The 22,999-nt window shown below is 49.2% G+C and overlaps 1 protein-coding gene across 5 annotated transcripts in view; it reads right to left on the bottom strand.

Moving 5' to 3' along the window:
• Nucleotides 1–22,999, bottom strand: part of CACNA1B (calcium voltage-gated channel subunit alpha1 B) — a 190,721-nt gene that overhangs the window by 30,284 nt on the left and 137,438 nt on the right. For all 5 annotated transcript variants that reach the window (XM_060608057.3, XM_060608055.3, XM_060608054.3 and 2 more), the window contains 9 exons: nt 21,693–21,853; nt 18,398–18,535; nt 17,417–17,618; nt 17,019–17,183; nt 16,606–16,716; nt 16,105–16,188; nt 3,491–3,607; nt 3,029–3,094; nt 1,588–1,679 (listed from right to left, as the gene is read on the bottom strand). In XM_060608057.3, the coding sequence (XP_060464040.3) occupies nt 1,588–1,679; nt 3,029–3,094; nt 3,491–3,607; nt 16,105–16,188; nt 16,606–16,716; nt 17,019–17,183; nt 17,417–17,618; nt 18,398–18,535; nt 21,693–21,853 (1,136 nt within the window). The remainder of the gene's footprint in view (nt 1–1,587; nt 1,680–3,028; nt 3,095–3,490; nt 3,608–16,104; nt 16,189–16,605; nt 16,717–17,018; nt 17,184–17,416; nt 17,619–18,397; nt 18,536–21,692; nt 21,854–22,999) is intronic.

Raw genomic sequence — 22,999 nt, 5'->3', positions numbered from 1 at the left:
ACAGCTCTGTGTCACCTGCTGCCTGTTCTTTCCCAGTGGTCCCTGTTCAGTCCACTCCAGCCACATCAGCCTCTGCTGTTTCCTGAACACACCAAGAACAACCCCCAACCTCAGTGGCCACCCTGGAGAACCCTTCTTCCTGGACTTTTGTCCCTGGATATGCAGCCAGCACAAGGGCAGGATGTGCACGAGACTTACAGGCAGACCAGAGGCCTGAGTCTCCCTAATTTGGTGTGCTTCTATGGCCAGTTGTGGGCACAAGTAGATCCCACTCCTCATTGACAATGGCTAGGGGTAGGGGCCTTTTCCTGCAGAGCAGTTGCCCTGTGCCAGGCCTGGCTGACACTGGTGTACACGTGTGACATAGAGATCAGGGAGGAAAAGAGATCTCAGAGAACAAAAACTTAAAACTAAGGCTGGTTTCACAGGCCTGCCTCAACTCTTGCAGCAAAGGCAGGACATTAATAAATGAAGAGATAAAATTAACATAATAGCTAAAATCCAGAGAAATGATTCTATTTGGGGAAAGCGTAGGCCTAAGGACACTTGTCCGTCTGATATAAAAAACAAGAGTCAGACCACTCCCTCCAGGCAGCTCAGCAAAGCAGACCTGGCTCTGATCTCCCTCCAGACAAGAACTTCCCCATGCCCCAGAGTGCACTGCACGGGGTTAGCGGTGCTGGGCATCCCCCAGCACAGGCCTTGCAGCAGCCTGATGCATTTACATACATAAACACCAGTGTGGACACCTTATGAAGGGGCACCAGGCAGGGAATGATGTCAGCACCCCTCCTCCACAAGCCACTAAAAAGAGCTCCTTCCTTCGCTCCCAGGGTCACGGTGGTGGGCTTGGTTAAATGGAAGAGACTCTGGAGGCAAGGAGACACATTCAGTCCTCTCCCCTCAGCCCTCAAACCAGCATGGTCAACAGCCTCCAATCCACAGAGGGTGTGCTGTGCCTAAGAACAGCAGCTGGCACCAAGCGCTCCCAAGCACACCTTTGCGGCGGGGGGGGGGGGGGGGGGGGGAGCTCTGGCCAAAAACAAGCTCTGTGCCCTCAAGAGTCCACCCTGGCACTTGACTTGGGGCCTAGAGAATTGCAGTCCTGTGAGCCATGGGGGCAGGTGGAGGTGCACTCAGACCAGCAGTTCTGGCCAGCTGAGTTCCTTGGGTCACTGAGTAGCACATTCTGTATCAAGAGGGGTTCCCACTGCTCTGCTTCCCCCTGATCCCACAGATCACCATAATCAACAAGGCCAACAGACGGAAAGCTTATGGCCAGCACACCAAAAAAAGGCCTAGCTGGGCACCTTCTGTCCTCCCAGACTCTCAGCTGCAGCCTTGCTAGAGGCGTTTTGGTCGCTGTCAGGGATCAGAGACGAGGTGGTGGAGGTCAGACTAACACGGGGCTCAGGCTGACTGAAGCCCAGGAACCCTTAGGAAAGGACAACGAAAAGAGGGGAGAAGCTGGAAAGGTCCATTGAGGGGAGGCCAGCACAAGCTGGGTAGCCCCGTGGGTCAGCACACACCCTGTGCATCCTGGGTGGAGAGGCCTCTGAGCGTGGGCTGACTTCCCAAACAACACACCTGAACAACAGCATCAAGGCTTGTAAAAATGTTCGAAAGTTGTTGTGCCGGTTGATGCTGGTGTCATCATCCAGGGCAATATTTCCAAATACCTGAAACAAAAAAGAAGGCCACAGGCTGATACTGTTGGGTCATCAGGAGCTGTGGCCAGGCAGAAGACCCATAAGGCACAGGACACTGCCCTTAGCTACCACCACTACTGCAGGGGCTGCAGGAAACAGGGCTTCCAGCTCTGATAGTGTCTGTGCATTTCCAGGGCAGAGGAACCCTCTCCAAGGCCAAATATGTCAATGTCCCACAGCTCAGCAAGTCCACAGATGCAAGTGTGCATGCCTAGTAAAAGTGGGACCTGGAGCTGAGTTGACATGGGCTGTAAGCATTTGAAAGTTGACTCTCTCGTCAATGATTCTGAAGCAGTAATTATATTGGCAATAGCTATGAGATTACTTGAAAGTTTATTTTTAAATTTCTATGCAAATATCACAATGGGCTTTTTATGCATTTTAATTGATATCGTTTCAGGGTTAGAAATGAAAACAGGTCAGTAATTGTACTTGGCTTAAAATCTGGAATCTGGCTGAAAAATTCATGAACTATCACATATTCACCAAAAACAAAGCTCAATGACATTTATGGTTTGTACATCCACAGACCAAAGCAGGAAAAGATATAGATTTGTTTTAAATAGCATCAGATCTCAGCACATTTTAAAATAGGAGAACTTTTTAATCCTTGAAACAGAGTTTACAAATCAGTTTTCAGCTAGCCTTTAAGACAGTGGCTTCTCCCACTACACGTGAACATTTGGGCCCGTCTCCCACCCTACTGTTGGAAAGAGGCCAGATGTCAAAAGGCTTAAAACTGGAACACTGCTTTGTGGCTTTTAAATGTTTTTCCAAATAGCTGACAAAGGGTTCTTTGGCAAAATAAAAGCAATCTAAATGATCCACGCTGAATTGGACAGTATAGCGATCTGATGTGATCCTGCTGACTTTTTTCTTCTGTAATATACAATTTCCTCTAAAGGATCAGGGCAACTCTCTGGACTATCCACATGGCCAGCTGCTGCTCTGCAGGCCACTCAGCACCAGGAAGATGTGCCAATGCTCCACTACCACGGGGGTCCAGCACCCAATCAAACCTGCCCATCAATGGCTCAGTGGGGTTCCACTCAGGAGCACAGCAGTGCAACTTCCCACAGCTACTATCCCCACTCTGGGCAACAGATCCAACCTCTTGGTGCCCAACCTCTGTGTCCTTTATGGATAGAACAGCCCTTCTGAGAATTAAGTTCATGAAGTGCTTAGACTAATACCTGGCTCGCAGAAATCATCACTAAGTGTCAATTTGTCATTGTTATCATTTGATGACTGTGATGAGTGCCCTTCTGCTCCAGGGCACAGGAACCCCTCATGCACCCCATCCTGGCAGGCACACCCACCTGCATGCCAATGATGGCATAGATGAAGAAAAGCATGGCGATGAGCAGACACACGTAAGGCAGGGCCTGTGGAGACACGCAGGAAACGGAGCAGCTCCAGGGAGGGCCCAACGGCCACCTTGCTTGGGCCTCGTCTGCGGAGTGGATGGTGGCCGGGTCTCTGGAGCCACTCAGACCTCAGCTACCACAGATCCACCCCCATTGACCATGAAGCCCCTCTACCAGGCGACCACCTCAGTTTCTTCATCTATAATCGGCCATAAAGCTTATCTCAGAGTCAGTGAGCATTATCAAGATACTCTCTGGATAACTTAAAGTGTATTTATAAACTACCATAGGAAAATAGGTGCCGACAAGGAGCCTCCAAGAGGGGGGCTGCTCTGGTGGCAAGAGAGGGGGTGGCCACACCACTGTGCATGACAAAGGGAAGGGTCAGGGCACTTGGCCGTGCCTGGGCTTCACCTTGAAGGACTGGACGAAGGTCCACAGCAGGATGCGGATGGTGTAGCCTTGGCGGAGCAGCTTGATGAGCCGGGCAGCACGGAAGAGGCGTAGGAAGCTGAGGTTGATGAAGTTGTTCTGCAGGGAAGAGAGGCTGTTCTCTAACCTGCGGAAACCAGCTTCCTGCAAGCGCAGGCACGTTGGTCCCCACCCACCTCTCCCTGACTTGCTGTGGTCTGAAGAAAAGTGGATACAGAGAGAGGATGAACAAAAAGTCACTGCTCTACAGTATAAGCAGCAATTGGCCACCGGAAAACCTTCCAGAAGTAAAGCTTGTCGTTGCAAATCACTTCTCATGCAGCAAATCAAAGAAACCCCACCACTCTAGGCTCCCCTGGACCCAACAAGGAGGGACAGAGAGAAAAGTTCTCAGAAGTAGCTCCTTGCTGCCAGATGGAACCAGGAGACCAACTGTGGCTGGGCCTCTAACACCGACCACCTCTTGCAGGACACAGCCGAGCCGTCTGAGCGCTGGGCGGAACTGCTTCTCCGCTGAGAGCCTCTGAAGGGCCCCACCCCAGGCTTGGTGGCAGGGCCCTTCCCTTCTCCACACAGTCAGTGAAGCCCCGGGACCTGGCAGAGGGGCAAGCACTCCCCCTGGGGCTGCTCTGGGCGCCTACAGACAAGTCACCACAGGAGGCTTAAGTGTCGGTGACTCTGCTCACACCATGGAAGCCACTTACAAAATCCACAAATGGTCTCAGCTCCAGAGATCCCAGGGTAACTAGCACTGCTCCCTCATCCAAGGGGTTCAAAATCAAGCGCAAAAAGAAACAATTATCTCTGGACTCCACAGATTACCTGGGAGTGAGGCTTCCGCCCTGGCCCAGGGGCACCTCGAATTACTGGCACCTCCCTTTCAGGGAGCACGGCTCTGGGTGGTATCCACGAGATGGGGGTGCTTGTAGACCCAGGCCGCTTCCCACCCTCTGTCTGCTTAGAAAACAGGTGCCCACCCACAGCCTGAGAGCAGCTTCCTGCCACTTGAGGGTTCTAACATATGCAAGCAGCTCAGGCTTAGACACATCGTATCACCAGATTCAGTGGTCAAATGAAGAGAAAAGAGAACACAGCATGTTGAATGAGAGCAGCAGCAGAGGAGCACGTGCAGGAGGCATTGGGAGCCTGGGGAGAGCTGGGTGCCCTCCCTCCAGGACTGCCCATCTGGTCTTGGCTGGGATGAGGCATTCAGTGGAGGGACCAGTCTCTCTCTTACTTCTGTGAACGGCGGCCCCAACCCAGCCCTTGTCTGCTCCTTTGGTTTCCACCAGGGCGGCTGGAGACTCTGGACTGCCTCTGCTGGAGGGCTGGACATGGGAGTCATGGGGTGGGAGGTCTGGCAGTCGCAGGAGGTGCCAACTGTGGTCCAGATTAGCAAGAAGGCGGAAGGGGACGGCAGGGTGTGACCCTGGAGTGTACACAAGTTTTTTGCCTACAGCTCCCTCACCTGCTGTGCTGGGGAGAGAGAATTTCAGTGGTACACGATGGCTGAGAAGCACCCACACTCACTCCATGGGCCCCAGGACTCTCAAATGAGCCAGCACCTCAGGAGGACAGGCACAAGGATGGGAGGGGGACTCTGTCTACAGTGCCAGGAAATCCTTTGTACAAGACAATAAATCAGAGGAAGGGGAGGGGGCTTCCAAGTGCCTGGCCTCTCCTAAGGTCTCTACTTTGAAACCATCTGCTCAGTTGGGTCTGGAGAGGCCAAGACTTATAACCCAGTCAGCATCTTCCCGGCCCAAAGCACTCTACTCAGGCCACGGGCATAGACCAGAAGATTTCCTGAAGATACTGGGAAAAATATAGGCTTCTGGGTGAGAAAGAAGGGTTGGAAGACAAACAAGGCAGGGAAAGGCATTAATTCACCCAAATTACTTAATGCACAAATGCAACATTCAACAAGTCACTGACTATATTTTGTTGAGACTCAAGTTCCCACCCCACCCCCTCCCAGACTCCTTTTCTCAGGGCTCCAGTGGGCACCCAGGAGAGGGGTGGGGATGGCAACAGACAGACAGCCCTGAGAGCCATGAGGACGGATGGTGACAGCAGCCACAGACACTCCAAGCGCAGCATGGCAGGCTGAGCACACTGTGGCTGCACCCGGGGTGGGAGCTGCCAGGAACCACCATGCGGACTGCATGCAGGAGGGCGGGGCAGCAAGCACACGGCAGCCTCCCCGTGGCTGTGCATAGTCACCTCTGGCCCCAGCCAACCCTTTGGAGGTGGACACAGCCTGCCTTATCCTACCAGAGTCCATGGTTTCTGTCACACCAGGGACAACCTACTACTTTACCTACTGTTTCCTTACTCTGCCTCTACATCACAAAGGGTCTAGAGCACCCCAAAGATGCATCACCACATCCCTTCACGTGGTAGCTGATCATCTTGAGGGTTCCTAGCTCCTTGGAGTCCCTGCTTCCTCATTCACAAGACAGAGACATTAGGACATCGTGCCCAGACAGTGAGGAATCACTGAGGAAAGGGATTTAAAAGTGCGCCAGGCATTGTGAAACATGCCCCCCACAAAGGGTTATTAACTGGCCCCAGGCCCAGACTGGCATCCCCTGCACCCACCATCAAGCCTCGAGTCAGGGTCACAGCAGGGTGACCTGTGCATGTGAGCTGGGGGCCACACTCCACGCTGGCGCTGAGGCCCAGCTAGTATGGAACAAACTGCTCCCCTCCTCGCTTCTCACGTGACGATGATGAAGAAAAGAAAGGAAAGCCCTGCGTATCCAGCATGTCAGGTGAGGCGTGCACTCCGAACGAAGAGGGGGAGCACAAAGGGGGTGCTCTTCCCGCACAGACAGGGCAGGGCTGTGAACAGGCCTGAGTGGGTCGAAGCCCACGCAGAACACACTGCTTGGGATTTCTGTGGCGGCTAATGGCATTTTCTCAAAACTCAAGCTTTTCTGCTCCAATTGTGAAATACTTTATCACCAACACTGATTTTCTGTAATAGGAATCTCAACTATTTGCTATTTTATGTGAATTTCCAGTCACAGCCTCTGTTCCTGGTAACCGCTCTCCTCTCAAACATCCCTAAAGGCCTGGGAGAAAGCCCCAGTTCACGCCGCCTGCACGCCACACAAGCTCCCTGACCAAGGGCACACACTGACAAGGATCAGTGATGCCTGCATGCACAAGCCCTGTGTTCCACTGTCTCCTGGGGCAGACCCCCTCTTCCTACTCGGTCAGGCCTTATACAACCCCTGCTGAATCATGTAGACAGAATCTCAAATCCCCGCCAGCCCTGAGCCCCAGGGAGGATTCCCTATAAAAGGGCAGGTCTGGGAAGAACGTTCTAGGAGACATCATCAGAGGCCACTGGGGAGAACTGACCTTGTCTGTTCGCATGATGGGGACAGATAGAAGGGAGATGTTGCAAGAGAAACCATGGACTCTACAGGATCAGGTCCAAACTCATGTCCTACTAAACCCCTCCAATTGTGAGCGAATCCCAACAGGAAAAACTGACTGGCCACTTACCCGCCTCACTCAAGAAGACCCTACCTCCTCTCTAGACCCAAAGCCAGTTCCTGAAATCAAATGGCTCCCGGGAGGGTCTTCAGAAGCCCCTGTTGGACCCCCAGAACTGAGGAGAAGAGGCCAGAGGGAATGGGTACCGCCAGACTCTGACCACACACCTCAGGAAGGCAGTGGCTAGGGGTCACAGGAAATGGAAGAAAGAGCAGGAGCACAGCAAGCAAAGCAAGGATTTTAAGAACGTTTAAAGTCACGAAACCAACCGTTTCCTATATGTGATGTTTTCATGGATGGATATTTGCGTATTATTTACAAATTGGGATGTTTGAGCAGCAGGTGCGCAACATACAGACGGAGACATGGTTTTCGCATTGTATGTTGGTTGGATGGCGTGAGTCAGCAGGTAGGTTAAGGTAAATCAAGAACAAAAACAGAAAACAAAAGAGAAAATGAGTCATCAACACAAGCAAAAACTTAAACTTTGAATACTTAACTGGAAAATTTTAGGATTTTAGTAAACTTTGCATATTCTGCTTAAAATGCATCAAATCAAAACATATTTTTGAAATCTGTAGGTTATGCAGACAGGGTGGCATTCATTTGCATTCCTGTTTGTAATGCAAATCCAAAGATGACTCACAGACACTTATTTTTTTTATTTCCAGGCAAAGAAATCAATGTCAGTTTTATGCTTGCTTGGGAACGCTCTCTACATAACCCTGGTTAAGACTATTGCTCTGTTTTGATTGTTAAGTTGGTGGTGGGAACTGACACTCATATTTTTGCCTAAGGAAAAAAAAGTACATTCACAAAGTAACATATGAAGTGACTACAGATGAAAAAATAAATAAATAAAGACACCACTAATCCACACGACGGCTTCCTTTCATCTTTTCTCCTCTAGGCAGGACAGGGTGATGGACTGAGCTCTGAGAGTGCTAGTGGTCAGGGCACAGTGGAGCTTCCAAGCCAAGTGGCTTCTCAGCCCTACCCCCAGCCCTGCTGGGCATCAGAGGCTGCTGGGAGCGGCCATGGTGGGCTTACTTGAAGTAAGACACTGGGCCACTCCGGTCACCTGCACTGCAGAAGGCCTCTGCCTTGTGTGTGGGCCTCTTCTGAGGGGGAGGCTCCCCTAGAAGGCATCGTGCTCGCTGCACGACTGGCACGCCCCACCCTTGATGCCCTCTCATCAGTCTGCCCTCTCTGGCAAGGACGCATACACATGAAGAAACCCCCAGAGCTGTGTCCTGGGAGCTCAATGTTTGGATCCCTTTATCCGGGAAACAAAGATACGTGTGTCCAAGGAGGAGGCCTGCAGGGATCAGCAGCCAGCTTGCTCCTCCCAGACACCACAATAGTACAAACTATCTCTGGATGAGAAACACTTGGGCAATGTCTCAACACCAACAGTTGGTGGCACATAAGAACCTCCGTTTTTGTGTTAAATGAGAACCCTTGGACTTTTGCCCAGATTATTTGGATTATTAATTTTTGAAAACCGTGAAGCATGCCACATAAACAAAAGAATATGTATAAATGTGTGTAGACGCATTTTAAAGAAAAATAATAAAAAATAAAAAGACCATATATCCTTCACCCAGCTTAAAAAAACAAGAATGTCACCATTACCTTTGAAGCCCATCCTGTCTCCCTTTCTCCTGCCTGGGCATAGTAGCTACCCTTAATTCGTGTTAATAAGTGCTTCTCTTTACTGTCTTACCACAAACTCTTAAAATGCATTTTACTTGACTGTTCTTAACCTTTGTAAAACGGGACGATACTGTGCGCAGCCTTTTTGGACTTGGACAAACTTTTAAGCCATGGAGAGCCAACCCTGTTTGTGAGAAGCACCTCTCTGGACATGGAGGTCACCCTCATACTCACAGTGTGCGTGGGCTTCCCTATGTTATTGTATCGTGACAATTGGCGCATTCTGCTGCTACTGAAAACAACACTGCCACAAACGTGTGTGACAGTGGCCCCAGGTCACCAGTCCAGATGCGCTCTGGCATATGTCCCTAAGAGAGAAGGTGCTGAGCTGCATGCATATGTTCAACTTTCTAGGGACTACCACACCTTTCCAAAGAGGTTGCCCAACAGACACCCCTGCAGTACTGTGCAGGTTCTGGATGTCCCACTTCCTTGCTAACCAGTTGGCATGGTCAGAATTCCTGTCTGACAAACCAGAGGGTGTGAAATGATATCTCAATATCATTTCACTTTACATTTCTTTGATCACAAGTAAGCTTGAGCATCTTTTCCTGTGTTTATTGGCCATTTCTGTTTCTTTTTTCTTAAAGATTTTTTATGTTTATTTATTTTTGAGAGAGAGAGAGAGGAGAGACAGAGCTTGAGCAGGAGAGGGGCAGAGAGAGAGAGGGAGACACAGAACCTAAAGCAGGCTCCAGGCTCTGAGCTGTCGGCACACAGCCCAACGCAGGGCTTGAACTCTCAGACCACGAGATTGTGACATGAGCTAAAGTTGGACGCTTAACTGACTGAGCCACCCAGGTACCCCTGGTCATTTCTGTTTCTTATTAAAATACCTTCAGCTCATTTTTTAATTTGGTCACTTTTGTTTTTCTTACTGATCACAGAAAAGCCTTGCAGAGTCTGGACGCTAACCTTTGCTAGTGGTTTGGAAAACTTCTCTGTCCTCCAGCTATGCCTTTGTCACTACGTGTTGGCACATCGCAGACCTCAATAGCTCATTCTTTTCTCTCCTTTACTGACCTCATTCAGTCTCATGGATCCGATACCATCTTATATGCTCATGATTCCCAATCTTACGCCACTGGCATGAATCTCTCCTCCAAACTCCAGGCCCATCTGTCCAACTACCTTTTGCACAATTCCTTTGAGAAGGCCACCAGGCAACTCAAATCTAACATGCACAAATTGCATCCTGACTGTCCACAACAAACCTGTTCCACCCACATTCTTTTCCATTCTCATTAATGACAACCCATTTTCCAAGTGCTCAGACTTTGATGTCATTCTTGCCTCAACTGTCACACCCACATTTGGTCCATCTACAGCTCTCCCGGAAAATACATCCAGAATGACAGTCTCTCGCCTTAGCCCAAACACCCAGTCCCTCTGCTGGGCTCTCTGCAGTGATGCTCATGGCACTCATCCCCACAGGGCTGATACTCAGTTGTCAGCATCTACATCTATTTTTCCTGAGAATTCTCCCCCTCCTGCCACCAGCCTTCAACCAGTGGCAGACAGCACTTGGTGAAAAATACCCCAGTCACTTGCTGGGGTAACTAAGGCTTAGAGCTCCCCATTAGGACCCACAATGCTAACTGACTTCATAGCACCTTGTATTGGATGCCTCCCTTCCCTGGCCCACTCCATCACTCCCCTGGAATTCCTGGGGATCACCTGTCTTGGGGTCCACCTGGGATAGCCCAAACGAAGACAGCCCTAAGTTGTCTAGCTGCTTCTGCTTGTGCCCTGCACTGTGTCCTCAACAGAGCAGCCAGAGGTCTGGTCTAAAAAGCCAAATCATGTCACTCCTCTTCACAAAACCCTCCAAATCCTCCTACTCACTCACAACATAAACCAAAATTTACTCCAGCTGCAAGGTCTTCCCTGCCCCCCATCTCCTCTGTCCACGCTGCTGCTGTGGCAGTGTGCCCACGTCCTCCCTTGTGAGTGCAGGCACAGGGTGGGTGCAGGGCTTGGTGTTGCTCCCCGACGTCCCCTGCTCAGCTTCCTCACAAACCCAGACATCTCTGCTTGGAAGTCATCATCTCAGTGACATCTTGTCTGGACACATAGCCATCAAAGCCTGGAACCACCCCCACCCCTGCCATGTCTCATACCCCTTCTCTGCTGTGCCTTCTCCCAGGGCCTATTGTGGTCTAAAACCCATGTCTTTCTCAATGGAACGAAATTCCAGAAGAGCAGAGATTTTCATCTTTTGTCCCTGCATTTAGAATACTTCTTAGCACATGACAGGCAGTGCATAAATATTTATAACGGATAAATGAAGGAATGTGATGCGAACAACCCCTCCCTGTTAATGGACTGTCCTTTCTTCTTTTGATAAACAGAAACTTTTTATTTTATAGAAAAATTTTTTCAGTTATGGCTGGTGCTTCGTATATTTTGCTTATGCAAACAGTCCCTATCCCAAGGTCTTAAAGATAATCTCCTGTATTTTCTTCTAAGAGTTTTAAAGTTTTCCCTGTTATATTTAAGTATTTTCATCCATTTGAAATAGATTTTTTTTTTTTTTGTAAATGGTGTGAAGATTCAATTTCTGGTTTTCCTGATATGGATAGTCATTATACCCACATCAGTTATTGAACTGTCTCCCCATTAAGTAACAGGTTCATACATCAAGTTTTCATACATGAGTGATTTTGATTCTAAACTCTTGATTCTGTCCATTGGCGTATTTACTATCCCTGTGTCAGCCCCATATTCTTAATGTTCTCGCTTTATAATAAGTCTTATCATTGATGGGAACTGTACCCCCACCCCACAGCTGCAGCAGCACCTTCTGCTTCTTACATATCTTGAGTATTTGGGTGCCTTTGTTCTCTCTGATGAGTTTTATAAGCAAGTTGTCAATTTCCAAAACAAACAAACAAAAAAAATCAGTGGTATTTTTATTGAAATTACATTGAACCTACACATCAATCTGGACAAAATTATCTCTGAGATTGACACTAATTATTTACTGTGCAATAGAACACCATCTACTTAAGTCTTCTTTACTATCTTTCACTGAGGTTTAGCACTTTTCCATACATAGACCTTGCGTATGTATGCTGTTAGGTTTACTGTCAGGACTGCTAACGCTGTAATGGCATGCAGTCAACTACTCACTCAGGTAATCTACTCAGCAACCATCCTAAACACTCTTTATCAGTGTTACATTTTTCCAGATTTCATCAATAGCTAATAATGTTATCTGGGAATAATGACAGCTTTGCCTATTCCTGTTCTAATACTTAGACATTTTATTTATTTTTCTTGTCTTATTCATTCAACAAGTCCTGGAATTCTAAGTCCTGGAATATGGCAGTGAACCAAACAGGCAAAAACCTCTGTCTTCGTGGAGCTAACATTCAATTTATTTAACTGACCAGGACCTGAAGTTCAATGTTGAAAAGAAGTAGTGCTTACAGATATCATTGCCCTTCTCTGATTTTAAAGGGAATTGTTTCCAAATTTAACCATTATATGATGTTTGCATAGGATTTTTTGGTAAATTCTCTTCATCAAGTCAGTAATTCCTAGATTACCAATAATTTCTATTATGAATACAATTTGAGTTTTACCGTACATCTTCTCTGGAGCCAAGACAGAATCACATTAACAGTGTCCTTTGATCTGTTAATGTAAATTAGACTTTCTGATGTGTCTGTATCCACATTAATGAGTGTGGATTATGATCTTCCTATATTATACTCAATTAAAAAGTTTTCGTATCAAGATTGTACTAGTCTCATACAAATAGGGAATGTTCACTCTTTTTCTATTCACTGGAAGAATTTGTTTAGGATTGGAATAATCTTTCCTTATATTTTAGGTGGAAACCTAACACATAAGACTACTATAATCAGTGGTATGAGCCATGTCAGGACATGGATCCCAAGGTAAAAGACAAATCAGTTATCACACCTCACACTTCCTACTTCTCATAGGCTTCCTTGGGTTTCAGAGATGGCATTTACCACAAAGGAAATACTGCTGTGACCTATTTATCAGGTGACACAAAGCTGCCGGCTTTGAGAGATTTCAGAGCAAGAGAGGGGTCTCTAGCAGATCCATGCTGCAGTACCAGGAGCACTATACCTTGGGCCATAAAATGCAACAGATTCCACAGTGCTGGGGTATCTGTGGTAGATAAAGACACTGTGTGGAGTCCCTGGAAAGCCTACATAGAAAAGCCAATGCAAAGACCTAGGATTCTGGAACAAGGCCATGTCATCTGCTACAGACATCACCAATGAGAGGGCTACTCCTGGATACTGGGCCCTGGGTGGAGACTGCATCTGACCATGAAACAACAGTGCCTATGGTACCAAAGCTTCTCCTTATGAGTGTATGTAGCAGGCCCGCCATCAATCCTGCATATGACAGAAGTGCTGCATCCAGGGCCGAACCCAAGCACGTCTAGAGGGCACAGTCATATGACAGGTGGCCCAGTGCCTCAGACATCTCACCTTTGCTGCAACTCTGTCTTCCTGAGCTCACCCTGACCCCAGTGAATCATGGGATGATCACTATAGCCAACCTGATTTATGGAGCAGTTCGCTCAATAAATTGGTGCAGCCTCAGTAGAGTCCCACACAGAGACAACCTTAAAGGCAGTGGTGAAGCAGAGCTCTGGGTGGTGCCCTGGGTACCTCATCAGCCATGGTGTCTATGGAGAAAGAAGTTGCCTGTGGTATGGACTACAGGACCTCTGGCAAGAGCTAAAGCCTTGTCAGGACTCCAGAAAGAACAAAGTTTGGGAAAAGGCTGGATGGGCCTGGGGAATGTACGTGACGTGCAGGTCCTTGTAATACACAACCAGGTCCACCAGAGCATCCACGGCTGTAGGGGCACTAAGAACCAGCTCCTGAGATGGTTTGTCCAACCAGTAACAGCCAGCCTCCATCCTCACCAGCCCCAGTGTTTATACAGTAGATCCATGAATGAAGTGACTGTGGTGGCTGAGATGAAGGCTGTGCCTGAGCCACCCAGCTGGGCTACCTCTCAACAAAGCTGATCCAGCCATGGCCGCTGGCTGAACATCCAGCCTGCTATGAGCAGAAGTCAGCTAGGCCTTTACAGTGTACCACACTTCAGGCTGTCAATCAGTCCCTTGGTACTAAGTTGCTTACATGGGAATCCTTTCACCTGGAAACGGCAGTGATTTATCTCAAGTGGGATCACTCATATCCTGGGTGTGGGTTCGTCTTTGCTGACGGAATACCTTGGCCTACGCTAGTATCAGAGATTCATCAACATGGGATTCCACATAACATCAGCTCAGCATAAGCACAGGAGCTACAAAGGACACATGACTCAGGATCCATATCATATTCAACATCATTCAGGAGATGCTAACCTGATAAAATGTTGAAACAGACTCTTAAAGGCACAGATTAAATGCTGGCTTGGTGCTATATACCTCATGGGGTTGGGATGTTGTCCTTTAAGATGAACTGATGGCCAAGAGATGGTACTGGGTGCCCAACTGGTAAAATGCCCAGACCCAGGAAGCAAGGGGTAGAAGTCGGGGTAGCCCCTCTCAGTATCACTCCAGCTACTGAAGGCAGACTTTGTGCTCCCTCTCCCCAAGTTTAGGTATGGCAAATCTAGAGGTCCTGGCTCAAGGAGTAGGAAAAGCTTCCACTGTGGAACATGCCTTAAGAACAACAGGAAGAGCATAGTTTCCATACTGGCCAGGGTATTTGATGCTGGTTATTCTTTGTTTTATGTTTGCTTGTTTACTTTTTGAGACAGAGAGAACAGGGAAGGGGGTGGGGGGGGGGAGAGAGAGAGAGAGAGAGAGAGAGAGAGAGAGAGAGAGAATCCCAAGCAGGCTCCACACACCGCACTGAGCCCAACTCAGGGACTGATCTCACAACTGTGAGATCATCACCTGAGCAGAAATCAAGAGTTAGACACTTACCTGACTGAGCTGCCCAGGTGCCCCATATGCTGGTTATTGAGAAGGGCAGAGCTACCAGTACATAGGGGCAGGAAGAAGTCTATCTGGACATCAGGAGGTTCACTGGGGCCTTTCTAGGTGTTTCTATGACCAGTCTTAACTATGACTGGACTACCACAGCAGCTGGAGCACAAGTATGGCAAGCAGGGACTTAGGTTACAGTGGATGACAGTGTGGGCCACCTACCAGGGCGGCAACCAGAGCAGCAGATGGCCACCATTCAGGGGACCTCAAAAGGGTCAGAGGAAGAATGAGTTAATGAACATCAACTTAACTCAGATCAACTCCAGCTGGTTACCAACCCTCTTCTTCCAGAGATGGTGACCAGCACCATCCTGAAGAATGAGTGAAGTAAACCCAGTGTGAGGTGTGTACAAGAGTTGAGCAGAGCCAGGGTGGCACAGCAGACACTTGTTACCACTGAACAGGTACCGTGTGGCCCTGTTACCATGGAATCTGACATTCCTGCACCCCCGGCAGGTGCCAGAGCCTGCTCTGCCTGCACACGGGGTATACTCAGAAGGGCCGGAGGTGTCTGACCATTAACACCTCCAGCTGTAGCCCTTAGCCGAGCACTAACAGGTACAGAGGAAGAGGTTTGCAGCTCTGAAGTGCGACCACCCCCAGTGAGGGATGAGCCCAATTCACCCCCAACTTGGCTCCAGATACATTTCTGGTCCTCCTTCTCTTACCCATCAGTTCCCCAATCCACTCTCTAATGGTTTTGCCTGGGACTACTTCCTAAGAAATGATTTGTACAAGCACCCCATCTCAGGTGATGCTCCTAGAGAATTCAACATAAGACAGAGATGAGATTTTTTTGCCATTTAATTCTAAGAGAAAGCACTGTACTCAAAGAATATTGCTTTATGATTCAGATTCTTTGAAATTTGTTGAGACAAGTTTATATTCTAGCACTTGGTCAGTTTTTACATATAATCCATGCATGTTTAACATGAATGAGATTGTCTAGTTTTATTTATACACACACGTACAAACATGTAAAACAAACCTGGTATTTTAAAATATCCTATATTCTTGTTGATTTTAGTTTATGTAATTTTGGTGCCAAATTGTTAGATTTGTTAGACACACACAGATTTAAAAGACTCTTGTCTTCCTGGTCAGTTGTTACCATGGAGCTCCCAGGTGGCTCTCAGGCCACCAAACTGGAAGACCTTTTGGGAACCACTTTCTTATCCAAGAAAAAGCATTTTTTTCAATCAGTCCTCAGTCCCCAACTCCACCTCTGGAGAGGAGACTCCTTCTTTCCAGGGGCTCCTGGGGAACTCTAGCAAGAGAAGAGGAGCTAACACTTAGGACCTGGAGGCACACTGAGGGAGCACCACCTAGAAGGAAATCACGCTGGGGCCCTCGAGGAGGGACAGGAAATGCTACTTACCGCAATCTCTGTTACTAAAATATCAGTAATACTTCCCAACACAGTGACAAAGTCAAAGACATTCCAGGCATCTCTGAAATAGTTCTAGAGAGAAAAAAGAGCAGTTACTGCTAGTGGCTGGTGAGGGTTTCTGCCAGGCAAGGAGTTGCAAGACATGGCTCCTAATCAAGAAAGGGTCAAAGGGACAGATGGGCCACCCCAGGTGGGACACCACAGCTGGGTAAGTAAACACCTGTGGGCCTGGGCAGGTGCAGACTGAGAGCTGTGAGTCCAGAGAGGAGGAATCTGGCTCCATCTGTCTCCAGGAACGGAGCCGGGGGCAGAGCTCAGGCAGCTGAGAGCATTAGAGCAGCCCCTTCCTCAGCGCCCCTACAAGGTCACATTTCCTCTGGGGGCTTGGGGGACTCCCAGCTCCATACTGTAAGTCTCTGCAGGTCTCCCTACAGATGGGGAGCCACAATGCAGACCACCAAGAGGCCAAGAGGGAGTCAAGGCACCTACCAGCACCCCAAAGGCGATGATCTTCAGCACGCATTCCATGGAGAACATGGATGTGAACACAATGTTCAGGCATTTCAACATCAGCTCGTATTCATAGGGTGCATTGTAGAACTGCACGGGGAATGAGTGCCATTGGCCATAGGTTCCACTGCCCCAAGACACCCCACCAGGGATCACCCTGACCTTCTGCCAGAGCACTGCATGCAGAGAGAACCACATGCCTGCCCAGCACACGGACACCCCATCCTGCTCTCCCCCGTCTCCTCCTAGGACATTCTCACCAACTCAGCCCATGCGCAACCTATGGCGCTGGCTTCCATAGGCATCCCATGCTGACCAGGACATGGTCACATGTAACTACAGTTCTCTCACACCCAGCTGCCACCCACTGCCCCCGTACTGGGCCCGCACACCTTCATCATCAGCACCACCGTGTTGAGGGCAATCATGGCCATGATGAAGTACTCAAAGGGCGGAGACACGACAAACGTCCACGTCTTGTACTGGAACGACTGCTTGTCCTGGGGCATGTACCGTGTCAGGGGCTTGGCGCTGATGGCAAAGTCAATGCAAGCCCTCTGTGTGGAAAGAAAGGAGCACTGAGAACTTGTCTGGGGAGAACCCCACACTGTAACACCCACTGCACCCACGCCTGTCTCCTTCATCCTCACAGGCAGCCCTGACCACCCACACTCAGTCTCTCTCTGTGCTGTACTGGCTTCCAATGGTCCTGCCCGTGCTGCCCATCAAGCGAGCCCAGCAGGGTGTCCACTGTACATATGCACAGGGGACAGAAGAGGGAGCCACCCACCTCGTTCTTCTCCAGGCTGCACTCAGACATCACCTTGTCCCCCTGCTCCTGGAAGGTGATGATAATCAAGGCCACAAAGATATTGACGAAGAAGAAGGGGAAGACCACAAAGTAGACCACATAGAAGATGGATAGCTCCATGCGGTACCCGGGGCTTGGGCCCTGCTCCTCGTAGGTGGCATCCACAGAGTGTTTCAGGACCCTGTGTCAAGAGCAAACACCAAGAGTCAGGGGGACCCCTGAGTACAGACCCATGGGGAAGTCAAGACCTGTATCACAGGTGAGGCTTCCATACCTGAGCCCAGACATGGCAAGAGAAAAGGAGGCTCAACATGGCAGGCCAAAGCCTGTCCCACCCCACCCCCCAGGACTGCAACCTCCTGGAGGTGGGCTACCTTACTGATGGGGTTTGTACTCAGGACTGTTGGAGAGCCACCAAGGGGAGGTCTCCAGTGCCTAATGTCCTAACCCCAGGAGAGGTGGAGGCCCAGGAGTTGTGCCCTGCCCTGCTCACTCCCGGCTCACGCCTGCTCATGCCCAGCTCACCAGCTCATACCCAGCCTCACCTGCCTTTGGAAAGCCCTGGGCCACCTGTCAGAGCATTGATCCCACCTTCTGAGTGGTGGTCCTCCCTGTTATCCAGTGTGGCAACTGAACACATACATCCTTCTGTCTACCCTTAACTGAGGCCAGAGGAGTAGCACAGGGAGATGCTGAATAGCCCATTCACTTCTGACCTTCAGCTACTCAAAAAGGGCTTTCAGGAAATCACTATGCTGTGTGCTTTGGTTTAATCTCCTCCTCTTCCCAGGCCACCCCACTCCTGGAAGGCAGAGCTATGTCTTACCTGGTAGATACAAGAGCCTATGGGGTATTTACTGAGTGACTAAAACACAAACAGATGCAGAGTATGGGACTCCCTGTCCGAGTCGCCCCTCTACTCTAGCCTGATCAAACACAATGAACCATATGAACACTCACATGGGCCACCCTTCTCCCGTGGACACTGTGAACAGTGTCAGCAGAGCCCAGAGCACATTGTCATAGTGAAAATCATATTTCTTCCACTGCCGTGGTTGAGCTTCCACTTCCTCCTTCTCATAATCCAAATACTGACCCCTGGAGATGAGAATGCAGCGGAGGTTAGAGGATAAAGACAAAGGATCCAAATAAACCCTTTTGTCTATGGCCAACTGATTTTTGAAAGGGCTGCCCACCCAATGGAGGGAAACACCATCAACAGATGGTGCTGGGACAACTGGGTATCTACTTGCAAAAGAAGGAAGTTGGACCCCTACCTCACTCCATGTCCAAAATCCAACTCAAAAAGGATCAAAGACCTAAAGGTAAGAGCTAACGCTAGAAAACTGTTAGAAGAAAACACAAGGGGTTGTAAGATTTGGGAAGGGATTGCTAGATATGATACCAAAATTAGGAGCAATAAAAGAAAAAAGTAGATAAATTGGACCTCATCAAAATGTAAAGCTTTTGTGCTTGAAAGACATCATCAACACACAGAATGGGACCAAATATTTGAAAATCCTCTCTCTGACAGGACCTGAATCTAGAATATATAAAGAACTATTATAATCAATTACAAAAAAAGACAAATAACCCAATTAAAAAATGGATAAAGATCTGAATAGACATTTCTCCGAAGGAGATATACAAATGGCCAATAAGCACATGAAAAGATGTTCAACATGATGAGTCATCAGGGAAATGCAAATGAAAACTGAATTGAGATATCACTTTATACCCACTAGGATGGCTATAATTAAATTTTTAAAAAGGAAAATAACAAGTGTTGGCAAGGATATGGAGAAATCAGAACTCTCCCACACTGCTGGTAGGAATATAAAATGGGTCAGTCATACTGGAAGTCTGTCAGTCCCTGAAACTGGTAAACAGATTTACCACATGACCTATCAATTCCACTGCTAAGTATACACTCAAAAGAAATGAGAGGCGCCTGGGTGGCTCAGTCAGTTGAGTGGCAGACGTCGTCTCAGGTCATGATCTCATGGTTTGTGGGTTCAAGCCCCGCATTGGGCTCTATGCTGACAGCTCAGAGCCTGGAGCCTGCTTTGGATTCTGTGTCTCCCTCTCTCTCTGCTCCTCCCCTGCTCACGCTGTGTGTGTGTGTCTCTCTCTCAAAAATAAATAAACGTTAAAAGATAAATAAATAAAACATCTGTCCACACAAAAACTTTGTACACATGTTCACAGAAGCATTAATGACAATAGCCAAAAGATGGAAACACCCAAATGTCCATCAACAGATGAATGAATAAATAAAATGCGGCATATCTATCTGCAGAGCGGAATCAGATCCAACCACAAGAGGGAGTGAAGTTCTGACACACACTACAGCACGGGTGACCTCAAAAACATGATGGTAAAGGAAAGAGATGAGACACCAAAGACCACATATTTATGATTCCATTTACATGAAACATCCAGAACACGGAAAACTAAAGAGGAAAAAAATAGATCCATGGTTGCTTAGGGTTGGAGATGGGGAGCTAGTGGGTAGTAAAGGGTACGGGGTTTTTTGTGTTGTTGTTGTTTTTTTTAACCTATGAAAGTGTTCTAAAATTGACTATGGTGGTGGTTGCAAACATCTGTGAATATACTAAAAGTCACTGAGTTGTTCACTTTCAATGGATGATTTGTAAGAATTGTTATCTCAGTAAAAACAAAGGATATCACTGAATGCGGAAAGGATGGTCTTTTCAGGTAAATGGTGCTGGGTCAACTGGATATCCATCTACAGAAAAATTTATTTTTATCCATACCTCACCTAACACACAAAGTCAACTCCAGATAGATCACAGATCTCCATGTCAAACACGAAACTAAAACTTTTAGAGGAAAACATAACAGGACATTTCCCTGACCTTTGTATAGATTTTCTGAAAAGGATACAAAGAGTACCAAACATAAGAGAGATAAATTGGACTATATTACAATCAAGACGTTGTGTTAGTTTTTATTTTTATTTTACTTTTTAATTTTCAAATGTTTATTTCTTTTGAGAGAGAGAGCACGCGTGCATGCACACACATGTGTGAGTGGGGCAGGGGCAGAGAGACAGGGAGAGAGAATCCCAGGCAGGCTCTGCACTGTCAGCGTACAGCCTGAGGGCTGTACAGCATACAGCAGGGCGCGACCCCACGAACCGTGAGATCATGACCTGAGCCGAAATCAAATCGGACACTTAACTAACTGAGCCACCCAGGCGTCCCTAAGACCTTGAAGACATAATCCATAGATCTGGCAATGGATGCCTATCCAGGACTTCACAAAATTCCTACAAATCAATCAGAAAGTGAAAGACATCCATACGGGAAAACAGGCAAGGGCTTGCATAGACCCTTTCCAAGGATACTGGAGTGGTCAATCACCTGGTGAGGCACCCAGCCCAAATTAAACCACAGAGAAATGCCACCAGCCCAACATGAGAAAGGCTACAGATCCAAACATGCAACACACCAAGAACCCCCTGGTGCACAGTACTGGAGCTCTCAGCCATGTGGCAGGAGTGCGATTTTACACACCTATCTGGCAGCACCGGCAGAAGCTGAACACAAGCACAGTGCACGACCCTGCGATCTCACTCCCAGGTGTGCACACCTCCTAGAACTGCATGCGTGTGCTTCCCAGCAGACACATACTGGGACAATCACAACAGCACTGCTCACAAGAGCCTCAGACTGGAAACACCCCCCATGCCCATCAGTCACAGAGTGGGTAAATTCGTGGTGGTGTATTTACACGAGAGAATATTACATGAACAGAGGCAGCTGGGGCCATTGCCTGGGGCTGGAGAAGCAGCCGCCCACACCACCTTGCTCAGCACCTGCACCAGCACCCGCCTCCGTTTCCCCTAGTTCCTCCCTGAGGGCATCTCTCCTGTTTGCTCTGGAGTGGGGCCGGGTCCAGAGAGGCCTGAGGCCTCGCAGTGATGGTGAAAGCAGCTCCAGGCACAGGGCAGCCCCTCTGATCCTAGAGTCTAGCCCAGGGCTCCAAGATTTGCAGAGCCCTCAAGCAACACCCCAGTAAGCCCCCCCCACCATGTGCTCCCTGATGTCTATGGGCAGGAAGAGCATGTCCCTCAGAAGTGCCTGGTCCCCAGCTCTGCTGAGGAAAATGAGCCAGAAGTCCCAGTGTGACCCTGGGGACAGAGGCACACCCCCAGCCCTCTGGTGGACCACAAGCAGGCTCCTCCCAGAGCCCTCACTGGGCTCCCCACTCCCAGCCCTGCCTGACTTACCGGCAGTCCCTCTCCAGCCCCTTGGACTCATCCGTGCAGTAGAAAAACTTCCCTTTGAAGAGCTGCACCGCAATGACAGCAAATATGAACATGAAGAGCATATAGACAACCAGGATGTTAAGGACGTTCTTCAGGGAATTCACCACACAGTCAAACACGGCCTGGAGGGGAAGAGAGCTCAACTCAGAACCTCCGGGCCTCCCCGTCCCCGAGGACCGTCGAGGCCCTAATCATGGAGGGAACTGCTGCCCACTGACTTAACACAGGAAGCTGCCTGCCACCGCCTCTCCCAGGACGGGATGGGCGGGCAGGAGGTGCTAGAGGAGGTGGCCTGGGCAGACGGGCTGGACCCTGACGGGAAGCTGGTGGTGGAAGCCTGGGTCAGGCTACGTAAATGAGGACAACCTGGAGCCCAGGCCAGCGTGTGCCAGGGGTGGCTGACAGGGAGGGAAAGGAGTGTGGACGGGGATACGGCCAGACCCTGCTCCCGCACCCCGGCCTGCCAGTGGGTCATACTTTGCCCACGGGTGGGAGCCACAATGGGGCAGAGAGGCAACAACGCTGTGGCCAGCTCCAAGACAGAGACTTCTGGCGTGTTTTGGTATGGCCCAGAGGTGACTCTGTCATCTGTTACTGCCACCGCCAGAGCTTTTTCTCAGATTCTCCCCCACCCAGAAGCTCGGCTTTCCCTGAATGCCCAGTACTGCTGACCCTGGCCCTGCTCCCTATTTCTCAGAGCTGAGGAGACTCCCCCCATCCTGCTCCAGCTGTGCAAAAAGGCAGACCCACAAGCATCCCTCAAGACACTGCCTGGCACAGTCCAGACACCAGCAGCTGCCTCAGCAAATGCAGCCACTGCCCACTTCCATGGTGTCCATGACACCCCTGACCCCCCAGGCCGGGTCCAGGTCCCTGCTTGACACAGAGGGCCTTCGGCCGCCTTCAAGCCACCCCCCGCCCCAGTCCACCCCTTCACAAGCAAACTGCCTTCCGCAACCCCCACACTGCTTCAGGCCTGCAAGGGTTACATCCGCACGCTGCTTACAACACTGTACTACACAGTTTTGTGGCATTAAATGAGTTTAAGCATCCAAAGCATTCTTCACAGAGAGGAAGAAGCTCAGTGACTATCATACTTTAACACAACTCCCCAGATGTTCGGGTCCATACTCTTTCCTTTATCCGGAACCTCAGCCACACCCATCCTCAGGGCCAAGCCCAGTAACCAGTTCTCAAGAGCCCCTACCTCCCTGCATGTCCCCCGGGACCCTCCGCTTCTCTCGGCAGCCCCTTCTTCCCTGTACCGT

Source organism: Panthera onca, chromosome D4 (genome assembly GCF_046562875.1).
Source record: "Panthera onca isolate mPanOnc1 chromosome D4, mPanOnc1 haplotype 2, whole genome shotgun sequence".
NCBI lineage: Eukaryota > Metazoa > Chordata > Mammalia > Carnivora > Felidae > Panthera > Panthera onca.
This window is presented reverse-complemented; position numbering and strand designations above follow the sequence as displayed.